At 46.6% G+C, this 13,372-nt stretch overlaps 1 protein-coding gene across 1 annotated transcript in view; it reads left to right on the forward strand.

The window, feature by feature from the left end:
* Positions 1 to 1,975: 1,975 nt before the first annotated feature.
* Positions 1,976 to 13,372, forward strand: part of MMP24 (matrix metallopeptidase 24) — a 45,138-nt gene continuing 33,741 nt past the window's right edge. The window contains exon 1 of the mRNA XM_060616361.3: positions 1,976 to 2,176. Coding sequence (XP_060472344.1) covers positions 1,976 to 2,176 — 201 coding nt within the window. The remainder of the gene's footprint in view (positions 2,177 to 13,372) is intronic.

Consider the following 13,372-nt stretch of genomic DNA (forward strand, 5'->3'; position numbering starts at 1 on the left):
CCAATGTTTAATACATACTAGGCATTTAATAAATGTTAATTATTATTTTCATCATTATTTCTTTATGCCTAGACTAGTGCAGTTGTCCCCAACTAATTTCTCTGCTTCCTCTGGTCATTATTCTGTACACTGGAAGCGGAACTAATATGGACCATTTATTAAGTACCAAGCACATCATCTTCAGAGCAACCTTGTGCAGTAATATCAACATTATTTTATAAAAATGGAAGGGCTGATATTTGAACATAGGTCTGATTCTAAAGCTTGTTCCCTTTCCACACCTCCAAATTACCACGTAACCATAAAACGCCATTTTCCACACACCATCCTGTTTAAAAAAGCCTTCAATCACCGCCCCCCCCCCCCCATTTCACTTCCCAAATTCATTGTCCTGGGAGTCAGTCTTCTACTTCCCTCACCTCCCCGGCACTTTCCTATAGGAACCCTGTGCTCCAGAGAAAGCATCTACCTCTACCACCCCAACCACATCCTAAACACTTTGATCTTCCTACCTGACATGCCCTCCTCTCCATTCCCCTCCCTTTATTTAAATCCAGCCTTTCCTTCAAGGCTTGGAGTCCCACCCTTCCATAACACCTTTCCTGACTTCTCCTGTCCCCCATCAAGTCTCTCCTGACCCTTGGAGCACCTGCCTGTATCCTTTTTAACACTTGGTGTTTGCTGCCTTTTCTTTGCACTTAGGTTTTCTCACCAGACTGTAAACCTCTACACTTCAGGGAGTCAACCTCTCCTCTCTCTCTCTCTTTAAGTCCCAAGTAGTCCAAAGCCATATATATATACACACACATATATATGTGTATATATATATACACACACACATATATATGTGTATATATATATACACACACATATATATGTGTATGTATATATATACACACACATATATACATATACATATATACACATATATACATACATATATACATACGTACATGTGTACATACATATACATATCACATATATACATACGTACATATATATACATATACCTATATATACATATATACACACACATATGTGTGTGTGTGTATATACATATACATGTGTGTGTGTGTGTATATATATATATATATATATATATATATATATATATATATAAGGTGTTCAATACATATAGGTTATTTTGGATGAAAGATGATCTTCTCAACTGGTTGATCTCTCTCCAACTTGGGGCTAGGGCGGATGGGGTGGGGGGAAACGTTGGCAGTGAGGAAATGAACTTCACCTTAATTTCATCTAATGTCTCCCAGGGCTGCTCCCCAAAACACTCCTCAAATCTATTCCTCGGTTTCTCACCCTCCCACCCCTCCCTTCTCCTGGGCCACCCTCTCAGACCTTCTCCTCCAGGGCCACCCCCGCCGTCACCCCAGGCCATCTCCTCAGTCCCCTCCCCCATGGCTGTCTCCCAGACTCCCCTTCTCCAGTGCCACCCCCTCAAACTCTGTCCCTCAGGGTTAGTCTTTTGGCTTCGGACCCCCAACCCAGTTTATCTTCCCCAGAACCATCGCTATCGCGTGGTTCTATCTTTGGGACTATTTAGCCTCTCCCCGCTCCCTCAGAGCTGCCCCTAGACCCCCGCCTTCAGTTCCATCCCTTTGGACCCTCCCTCCAGAGCTGTTCTTCTGGCCGCTGAGACCCCTCCCTGGCGCCGCTCCCCGGCCAGTGCCCCAGGGGTGGCCCGGAGCCGCCGCCCCCGCGGTCCAGCCCGGGTGCTGCCCTGGTGCCCCTGGCCGCCCCCCGCCGGGGCGGGGCGCGCGGAGGCGGGGGCGCGCTGGCGACCGAGGCGGCGGCGGCGGCGGCGGCGAAGACAGGCGGGCCGGGCGCGTGTCCGCGGCGCCGTGACTCGGCGGCTCCGCAGCGGCTGCAGCGGGAGGACCCGGCCGGAGCCGCCGCCGCCGCCGCCGCCGCCGCCGCCGCCGCCATCGCAGCCGGGCGGCCGGGCCCCGCCGCGGGGATGCCGAGGAGCCGGGGCGGCCGCGCCGTGCCGGGGCCGCCGCCGCCGCCGGGCCGGGCCCCGCGCTGGAGCCGCTGGCGGGTCCCCGGGCGGCTGCTGCTGCTGCTGCCCGCGCTCTGCTGCCTCCCCGGCGCCGCGCGGGCGGCGGCGGCGGCGGCGGCGGCGCGGGCGGCCGAGGCGGAGGCGCCCTTCGCCGGGCAGGTGGGGCTGGCGCGCCGGGCCGGGTCGCGGGCTCGGGGCCTCCGGGCAGGGCGGGGGGCGGCGCCGGGGCCGGGCCAGGGTCGGGCGACTCTTGTCGCTGGGGGCGCGGAGGTGGCGCGCGGGGGTCCGCGCCCGAGGCTGGGCCGGGAGTGGGGTAGGGGGGACCCAGGGCAGGGGCCGGGAAGGGCCGCGGGGCCGGGAGGCGCTTCAGCACCGCGGGCAGGGGCAGCGGGCGGGGGCGGAGCGGGAGGGTCGGGATTGTTGTGGTGGCGGTGGGGTGTGTGGCCTGCATGACTATGTGTGAGGGAAACCGTACAACGCCTCGGAGTAAATAGTAAGCGCAGCCAGTATGTTGTGGGCTGGGAGAAGAAACCAAGGATGTTCAAGCTGGAGAAGAGAGGATGGGGGGGGTGGGGGACGGGAGGGCGGGGGAAAGACTAGATCACTGTCTTCGTATCTGAAGGGCTGTCACGTGGAGGAAGGATAGACTTGCTCTGCGTGGCCCCACAGGGCAGAATTAGGGTCAACAGGGGTGGGGGTAGGGGCTGCAAGAAGACAAATTTCAGCTCAATATTAGAAGAAGTTTGTAACAATCAGAGCTGCTCAACCAGCTTAGGAGGCGGCGAGCCGCTCATCACTGACATGTGCAAGCAAAAGCTCCATGAGGAGATTGGATGGATACATGCATAATAATAATAATGCCAACTAGCATTTACTGAGCACTCACTAGGGGCCAGGCCTGGAGCTATGATTTATATCCTCATAACTACTCTATAAGATAGTTGTAATTATTACACACACACACACACACACACACACACACACACCCGCCGTTTTACAGATGAGGATACTAACTCAGGGAGCTTCAGTAACTTGCCCAAGGTCACACAGCTATCTAGTGATGGTGTTGGAATTCTAACCTAGGCAGGCTGACTCTAGTCCCTACATATTTAACCATGACACTATTCTATATCACAGAGGAGGTGGGGAGCAGTTGGATTAGGTAAATTCTCTGGTATCTTCCAACCTGGAGGTCTGCAGTTCTAATAAGTGATAAGTAATAATTTAAGACAGTAGTTCTTTGCTGAGGAAAATTAGAGTGATTGCCTCATTTAGCTTGAGATATGGAGTGTGTTTGTTGAAGCAAGAAGTCTGTTCAGAAGAATGTGCTGGAACAGGGATTCTTAATTAGGCATAGGACTCAGGGGGCCTGAAATTTTGTGCAATATTGTGTTTGTGCATGCAAATGTATTGTTCTGGGAGAGAATCCCTAGATTTCTTCATACTGTCAAAGGGGTACATGATTCCAAAAAATTAGGGTGTGTAAAAAGTCTCTTTTGCCACAGTTGGTAGTTGTGTTTCAAAGATCTTGTCATTGCTGGTTGACTTTTAGTGGAAACTTTCCCTAGCCTGTTTGTGTTTTCAGCTTTATTACATCTCAAAGTAATGCATTTCATAAATTTGTTTATGCCCTCTAAAAAAGTAGGATTCCCTTAGTCTTCCTGAATGCAAAGGGTGAGGTGGGAAGACCCTGGCCTGGGATTTAGGAGGCCTGTGCTTTAATCTAACCTTGGCCCCTGGTAGCTTCTTACCTTGGGCCATTTCCTTGCCCTCTCTAGGCTTGAATTTTGCCATCTCTAATATAAAGAGATAGGGCTAGATGATCTCAACTCTGAAACTCTTTTATTCCTGTGATATTTCAAGCATTAAGAGGAGACTATTTTCTTAAATATGTCAGGATTTGGAGGAAAGGTTATGTGTACTCACACCTTATCCTTATCAGCTTTATAGGCTTTTATTATTCCACCTCTCTTAGCCTTTGTCTTTTCATGCTTAAGCTTCCCCCTTATGACCAGCCATCCATAGAACAGCCACATTCATCCTCTGGGTCATTGTAGTTGCCTTTTTTTAGATATCCTTGGGCCCTAGTTTTCAATAGATGTGAACCTGACCACTGTCCCAAATGTGGGACTCTTTAGTCTTGCACAAAGGAAGGATGATTTCTTCTTTGGTTTTCAGGTCCATTCCTGCTTCTGCCTATCCATTTGCCAGCCTTCCTGACCTGGACACGTTAGGACAATGCCTTTAGGAAACAATCTGCAGTAGTTCCCTGATCCCTTTCCTGGGTCAGAAGTGATAGCCTGGAGCCCAACACCCTGTACGTGGATTATTTTTATCAGAGTGCATTACCTTACATTTCCTCACATTGACGTTTATCTGCCATTTTGCATCCCACTCGGTACCTTCCTTCAGCTCTCTCTCCTTTGGCAGAGCATTTCCCTGCCTGAAAGGGTTTAAGATGATCTGCAGTCTTAAAATTTTCACTTTGCTCTACTTCTGGATCACTTATAAAAAATTTAAAACAGACAAGTCCCAGCATGGTCTCCTGGGGCCCCCTGAACTCTTAATTTCCTTTCATTCCAAGAAGTGACCCTTTATTTCTATCTATTGTTTCCTATCTTTAAGTGACTTCTCAGGCCCTGATTAAAAACAAACAAACACCCACTACCCTTAATTCCATGATGATTCCATTTTCAATGTCTAATATATTGTCCAGAAGTTTCTAAAAGATAGAGGAATTACATCCACTGCTTCTCTCAACAATTTGTACCTAATTATTCCTTCGTTGAACACTAGTAGATCACATGATTGAAACCTTACAGAAATACAGTTGCTTTTCACCCAGCATATAATGTTTAACTCCTCTTTCTGTTTTTTAAAGCCTCTGGAGTCTGACCCCACACTACCTCCTCACTAGAAAGCTGCCTTTCCCACTGCTCATCAGTATACATTCTTACTCCAGACAAGCTTGTCTCTCTTTTATCCTAAGACAGACTACCTATGTTTCTCTTCACATCTGCACAAGCTGTTTGCATCTGTATCTCCACTCATCCATGACCTCTCCTTAAAGTTTCACCCCCCCCCCCCGAAAAAAACAAAACAAAACAAAACAAAATGCCTGAGTGGCTCAGTTGGTTAAGTACCCAACTTTGGCTCAGGTCATGATCTCGTGGTTCATGAGTTCAAGCCCTGCATCAGGCTCTGTGCTGACAGCTAAGAGCCTGGAGCCCGCTTCAGATTCTGTCTCCACCTCTCTGCCCCTCCCCTACTTGCACGCACTCTCTCAAAAATAAATAAATAAATAAATAAATAAATAAATAAATAAATAAATAAATAAAGTTTCAGCAAGCCCTGCTTCTTCAGGAAACTCTCTGACTTCTCTAGTTATTTAGTTCTCTCTTTTCAGGGCAACACCCATTTAAAATTTTTAAAAATATTTAAACATTACTTGGGAGGAAAAGTTGCAGTTCTTAGGCAGGGCCTAAAAATGCTTTATGTTTTTAGATTTAATACACCGCCCAATGGTCATCATTAATTACTCAATTACTCATTCAGTGATTCTACTCTATCCCTTGTGCCAAAAGAGTTACATGGATCTGAAATAGATGCTTATGGACAGGTAGGTCTCAAGGTCCCTTCTAAAATGCTTCTTAGGGACAGGACTCATTGCCCACCTGTCCTTCCTTCATTGGAAATAGAGGTTATTCCTTTTGGCAGGTGGTCCCACAATTTCACCCTTGGGTTCTTTCATAACCTGCTCAGTAGGCTGTCATCTAATGGTAGTGACATACAATAGAGAGGCATGGAAAGGTGGCTGTGACCTTAGACATCACCAAATAAGCACACACTAGTACTTCATGGACACTTATTGAATTGCTCTGAGTTGCCCAAGGACACAGACTCTGATAGTAGATGATTCAGAACTCAGAATTTGACCTGGTCTCCTGACTTCTTAGTTGAAAGCATTTTCACTACCTTTGACTTTTGATTTCATATCTCTGATCTTTCATTACCAAAAGACAAAATGAAAAAAAAAAAACCACCTCATTCAGTCTGTTTCCTCCTTTGCATTCTTGAGTTTTTCTTTTGTATTTTGCACATCAGGGGATCCCTCTGATTCTCTAATTGCCTTCCTGTGTTTGGTTTATTTAAAGCATCTCTTTCTCTTATTATTAGCTGAGTAGAATACCCTACAAATAATGTTTTGGCCCTCCTACTTTCCAGTTTGATTCTGAGGAAGGTCAGTGCAGACAGAAAGAGACAAGCTGATCAGCATGGTCCACACAAGTAACAAAGTGTGATGCCTGGATCTAAGGCATAATGGACTTCTGCCCTCTAGACCAGTTTTGAGGGATCCACTCTGGGTGGATGGAAAGCATTCTTTGGTTTACACATATAGTCAATGAATGTCAGAGCCCTGGATGAGGCTAGTGGTGGGGAAGGCCTATTAAGAAGTACTAACACATTCCCAAACCAAAAATTTCTTCCAATATGATCACAGCCTCCCAGTTTATCTTCATTTTTATCTGTAAAAAAAGAATTCTCACTGTTAGGAAGTTCTTCCTTTTACCTAATCTGAATCTAGTCTGCCGAATTTTTTATTCATTTTCTTATTATTACTGTGGCTTTTCCTATTACTTTAACAGTCTCTTATCTGAAAGGTGCTTTGCACTTTCCAGATGCTGTCATGTGTGTGGTCCCACTTGATCCTGGCAACAACACCATGGATGAGTTAGGGAAAATCTTGTCCTCGTTTTATAGATGAGCAGAGGGAAACTAAGAGAAATGGTGTGACCTGTACACATCTTGTCGAGGGACCCACATGTAGCTAATAAACAGTAAGGCTAGGACTAGAAGCCTGATTTTCTGTCCTTGGTCTGAGTTCTTGTTCTAGATTACCACAATAGCCTTTAAGCCAATCTTTTCCACTTTCAGGCTTGTCCCACTCCAATCCTTGAAAGAGGTTTTGTAGCAAAGGAAAGTAAGTTGATTGATCTTAGGACATGCCTAGCCTTATAATATGGTATAGTTTGACTCAAAATGAGAGGAACCTGATCTTAATAGATTGCAGCCAGTGTCTAGAATAATTCTTGGCACATTCTAAGTATTTTTAAATTGATATTATTGTCTGTGCCCCACCACCCCCCCCCCCCCCCCAGCTTCTCAATAATGCTTGGTACACAAAAGTCAGTACCTTTTTTTGAAGAATAAATGAATACATGCCAGAGGAATAAATAAGGGCTGGGGACCACAAAATGGGAAGGAGATGAGGCTCGCAGAGAGAATGTTTTAGAAAGAGGTTGGTATTAAAGATGAACCTTTGAGGGAGGAGGACAGACAACAGTGAGGGGGCAGTCCAGACAGAAGGAAAACCAGGAACTAAGGCTCCACAAAAGCACTTGGCATGTTTGGGAAACAGCAGATAACTAGATGTGCCTGAGGCATCGAGTTACTCGCTATTTCCAGTAAGAGTGTATGAGAAGAGGCTGGACAGAGGGAGGCTGAAAGCAGATTGTGAAACTGGCTTTTGTCCAAAGGCTGAGGGGAGTCATTAAAGGTCTGTGAGCAGAGAAGTGACCTGCTCAGAGCCGGGTTGAGAGGTGGAGGGACTGGGGCCTGTTCCTGAGCCAGCTGGGAGCTGGCTCTAGCCCAGATGCCTTTAGCTTTTTCCTAACATAACTCAGATCTGTGTACCCGTTTTAGGGAATCGTGTGTGGATAAAAGTTGCGAATCCCAGCTCCAGCCCTCCCTGGCTAAGGGATTTTGGAACAAAAGCTTTGGTTTCTCTGGACCTTGAGATTGATTCCATTCACATCCTTTGCTAGTTTTCCTTCATCATTATCTCATGCATTTGTTTTGAAAGGCAACTTTGAACTAGGCTTTAATGACATATAGGAGAATGGCAAAGCCATATATATAAAAGGCAACATTTTCTCTCAAAGATCATACATGTTGTTATAACCAAGTAGGTAGAGAAAAACAAGGTCGATTAACAACTTTTGTTAGCCATAATAATTTTAAAACTCAATTCTATACCACACACACTCATGGGCACACTGTTCTCTGTGCCCCAAAAGTGCTGGGCCACAAAGATGGGGGTCATCTGTCAACTCTTTCTTGCCTCACCTGCCTCAACAGAATCAATCCCCAAGCCCCAGTGATTCCTCCTCCCAAGTAGATCCTCTGTGTGTCCACTGCTCCCCACCTCCACTGCCTCCTTCATGTCTGAACTTCTGTTATACCTCGTCTGGACTTCAGAAATTTCCCACCTGCTCAGCCTCTCTTGCCTGCCTCTAATCCTTCTTCAAATGGCAGCCAGAATGACCTTTTAAAAATAAATCTACACAGGGGTCAGTTCTATCCGAAGCAAATATGGCCAAAGCTAAGATTTAACAAAGATTTAACAAATCGCTGGGTGGCGATTATCCATGGTTTGTTTTTATAATTTTATCCCTCTCTGAGTGCTGGAAATATTCAATAATAAAAAAATTTTTAAACAAAAAATCTGATCATGCTCCTCCCACACTCACCTTGCTTCAAATGGCTTTTAGGGTGAAGGGTTTTAAAGTACTATTAGTACTCTACTATCCCTTTTTCCTTTTGATTCTTATTATGGAAAATCTCAAATACATATGAAAGTAGAATGAACAGTATTATGAACCCCCTTGTATCCAGCATCCACCAGGGCTGCTTCATAAGGCCTCTGAGGACCTGCATGACTGAGTCCTTCCCACCTCTCTAGCTTCCTTCTATCTAGACCATCTTCTTACTAAACTCTGGCCACCCTGGCCTTCTTTCTCTTTCTCTAATGTGCAGGCTCCTTCCCATCTCAGGAATTCAGTAAAATATTCTTTCTCTGGGGATGCTCATTCTTCCACCTGCACCCAGTCTTCTTCTACCCAAACACAGATCTCCACAGAGATGCCAGATACTCAGGGAAGAGCCATCCCTCACATCACAGTCTGTATCTCCTGTCAAACACAGTGCCTTCTCCCTTTCCTTCATTCCAGTCAGTGAAACATCTCGTCTTCCTTGTCTGACTCCCCCACCAGGGTGTAAGCTGCAGAGTTCTGGGGTGAATGGGGGGGGGGGTGACAGGAACATAAAACAGTATTTATAATGTAATGTGAAAGATGCTGTGAGTGAGTGGTACATAGAATGCCATTGGGAGAGCCAGAAGAAGTCCACTCACCCTTGGATAGCCCTCCCCGGTGAAGTGGCATTCAAGCTGCAGTTTGGTGGATATTTAATAGCTCATCATGGACAGGCCATGTGGGAAAGGCATTCTACAGAGGGCAGAGGGAAGGCACAGAGAGAGGAAACTGCAGGATGTATGCAGTCCACACAAGTAGGTCAGTAGCTACAGTAGGTATCCTTGGGGTGGGCAGTAAAAGGGTAGGACATGCCTGACAGAAGAAAAGGGTAGAAAGGTGCATTGGGTCAGATTGTGAAGCATACTGGGTGCCATGCTAAGGAGCTTGGATTTAAAACTGGCAGCAAGGAGCCAGAAGACAGGCTCCCCACTCAATCCAGTCAAGCTAAAATTATTATGTATTTCATACTTTATATAATGACTTAGCGGCAATCTACTTCAGTCATCTACCTGTTACAGCTGAAAAACTGAGGCCTGACCACGCTCTTTATCTTCCCTCTTCCATTTTCTTAACTCATCAGTACGTCAAACCCCAGGGGACAGAAAACTGTGGCAGGCTGGCAGGAAGGCTCTGGAAAAGGTGAGGATGATGAAGCCTCCTCCCTTCTCAGAGAGTGAATAAGAGTGTGGTCCCTGTCCTGGCCTCGGGAGGAGGCCTCTCCAGAATTGGAAAACTTGGATATCCCAGTGCTGACCCAAAACCCCAAATGTGTCATCTCCCTGGGTATGGTGATTGTCTGGCTTGTGGTGGCCTCCTGGGAATGGGCCAAGGACACGGAGCGGAGCGCCAGGGAGTTCCCGCTACTGCACTTACCACCCACCCAAGAGCTGGTGGCAGCCAAGAGGCAACGCACGCCATTAAGGTGTTTGTCAAGAAGCTAAGCTGGGCATTGTGGGCGATCCTGATGGCCCTTTTTAGACTGGCTGTAAGTGAAAAAAAAAAAAAAAAAAAAAAAAAAGACAGTGCTTGGAGGCAAACCAGAGTTAGCGTGGAGGGTGTAGCATGACAGAGAGAACCCTCCCTAGGAGGCAGGGACTCTAGGCTCCATTTCCTCTATCAACTTGCTCTGTGATTTTGAAGTCATTTCTCCCTTCAGATTTTATTTTTCTCTTCTGCAAAACAAGCATATTAAATCAGATGGTTTCAGAGTATGTTGACCAGTGCATTTTCTAGATACCTGAATGGTTAAACCTTCAATTTTGAAAATTTAAAAAATTAGTCACAACTGAGGTGGGCTCCGCAGCAGGGCTGGGAGCTCAGCAGTGTGGGTGAAGGAGGAAGCAGGGCTCTGGTGAGACAGGAGCTGGGGGGAACTGACGCGATGGTAGGGCTCATCTCTGAGGCATCACCACCCCATGATTTGGGCTGTCAGCAGTGACCAAAGATGGTAGCCAATCTCTTGCAAGAGAGTGTGGGAGCAAGAACACAGACAACACCATTGTGAGGATGCTTACTATCTGCCAGAATCTGCTAAATGCTTCGCAGGCACGTATTAGTTTCCTGTTGCGGCGGGAACAAATTACCACCAAACTTAGTGGTTGACAACAAAGACTTCTCATCTTAGAGTTCTGGAGGTCACAAGTCTGAAACAGGACTTACCAGGACTAAAAGCAAGGTTTCTGTAGGGCTGGCTTCCTTCTGGAGGCTCTAGGGAGAATTCCTACCTGGCCTTTTCCAGCCTCTAGAGACTGCTCACGTTCCTTGGCTTGCAGCCACTTCCAGCATGGCACCACTCTGACACCTGCTTCTGTTGTCACCTCTCCTTCTCTGACTCTGACCCTCCTGCCTCCCTCTTACAAGGAACCCTGTGATTACATTGAGCCCACTTAAATAACCTAGGATAATCTCCCCACCTGAAGATCCTTAACTTCATTACATCTGTAAAGACTTCTTTGCCATGCCATGTGAGGTCACATAGTCATGAGGTCCAGGGATTAGGATGTAGCCATCTTTGCAGGGCCATTATTTTACCTGCCAGTGTATCATCTCACTGAATCCTCCTCACACACACCCCTTCTTTTATTATCCTCTGTTTAACAAATGAAGAAAATCAACCTTAAGGAAGTTAGGTCATTTGCCCAAGGACAGAGAGAGAGAGAGGATATGTGCGGGAGGGGCAGAGAGAGAGGGAGACAGAGGATCCTAAGCCGGTTCTGTGCTGAGAGAAGAGAGCCCAATGCAGGGCCCAAATCCACAAACCATGAGATTGATCATGACCTGAGCCAAAGTCAGACGCTTAACTGACTGAGCCACCCAGGCACCCTGATCTTAGACCACTCTTGATGCCAATCTACAACAACACAATGGAATCTCAATGCTGAGGTGCTGGTGAACCCTGAAGTTAAGGTTAGCCAACGAGATGGGCAGGTGAAGGACCCAGAGATGATGGCAGCACTGAGGCACAGAGAGCAGCAGCTGGCTATTGAGCTAATTTTAATAGAAGGCTTTTCTAAATGGGTGACATACTTCCTGCCTTATTACACTAGAGGTGATAGTGCACACAGCATACCCATTCTTTCATGGCACAGGCTCATCACTCCTGACAGTGATGGGTCCTTACTGCAGTGGTTCTAAACTTTAGCAGGCAACCGAACCACCCTAAGTGCTCATTTTTCAAAAATTCAGATTCCCAGTTTCCAGCCACACATAGTCTGATTTAGTAGGGTCTAGGTTCAGGTTTGGGAATATGCACTTTTTAAAAATGTTTTTATTTGTTTTTGAGAGACAGAGAGAAAGAATGAGTGGGGGAGGGGCATAGAGAGGGAGACACAGAATCCGAAGCAGGCTCCAGGCTCTGAGCTGTCAGCACAGAGCCCGATGCAGGGCTCGAACTCACAAAGCAGTGAGATCATGACCTGAGCTGAAGTTGGCCACTTAACCAACTGAGCCACCCAGGTGCCCCTATGGGAATCTTTATAATAGTGGTTCTCAATCTGGGGCAATTTTGCCCCCCTCAGGGAGACTTTCAGAAATGTCTGGAGACGTCTTTTGTTTGTCACAGCCAAGGAGGTGGTGCTACTAGTATTCTAGTTGAAGGAACTGGGGATTCTGCTAATCATCCTACAGAGCACAGGACGCCACCCCCCACCCCAACAAAAAAGAATTGTCTGGCCCAAATTATCAACAGTGCTGAGTCTGAGAAATCCTGTTCTACAGCAAGTTCTGACCAGATGACTTTCCCTCTCCCCGAACACTTCCACTCATTTTCATTCAATAAAGATGTCTCCAAACCAGGCCTTGTGCTAGGTGTCAGGGAACAGCAGTGGAGAAGACCGACTATGGGCCCTGCCCTCAGGCACTACATAATCAAGAAAAGGAGACAAGTCACAACATGTGGTTACAACACTGTGTGATAAGAAATGTGATAAGTTCAGAGGTCATGGAAGGCCTCCCCAGAGAGAGGAGCATGATTCAGATAGAAGAAACAACATTTCCAGAGAAGGATCCTTCCAGAGAAGGATCGGAACACACTGGAACACAGAGTGCTAGGTGGGGAATGGTAAAAGAGGTTGCAGAGGTAGTCAGGGGCCAAGTCATGAAAGCTCTTTGTTTTTTAAAACTGCTTTACTGAGGTATAATCGACACCCCAAAGCCGTACGTATTTAATATACGCAGCTCATGAGCTTGGAGATAAATACATACCTGTGAAACCATCACCACAACCTATGCCATAAACAAACCCATCCCCTCCAGAGATTTCCTCCTGCCCTCATTATTTATTATTACTATTTTGTGCTAAGAACACTTAAGATCTGCCCTCTTAGCAAATGTTTAAAGTATACAGTACAGTATTGTTAACTATAGGCACTATACTGTACAGATCTCTAGGATTTATTAATCTTGCGTCTCTGAAACTTTGTCCCCTTTGACAAAGATCTCTGGTTTCCCTGCCCTTGAAAGCTCTTGATGGAAAGTCCTTGAAGCCTTGCGGGGAATGGCACTTTCCATGCCCTCTTCCTGGAACTCCCTCACCTCCTTCAGGTCTCCCGCTCAAATGTCACTTCTACAGGGCCACCTTCCCTTCATCCTTTATAAAACAGTTGTCCCATCCCTCTTAGCTCCTCCACCTGCTTTATTTTTCATAGCACTATTGCCAGATGGTTCTTCCACTAGACTGTAACTAGAAAGGAACAAGAGTGTTTTTGTTTGCTGTCACATCCCAGAGCCTAGTACACAGTGCCTGGTACATAGTAAAATAGGT

Source organism: Panthera onca, chromosome A3 (genome assembly GCF_046562875.1).
Source record: "Panthera onca isolate mPanOnc1 chromosome A3, mPanOnc1 haplotype 2, whole genome shotgun sequence".
Lineage (NCBI taxonomy): Eukaryota > Metazoa > Chordata > Mammalia > Carnivora > Felidae > Panthera > Panthera onca.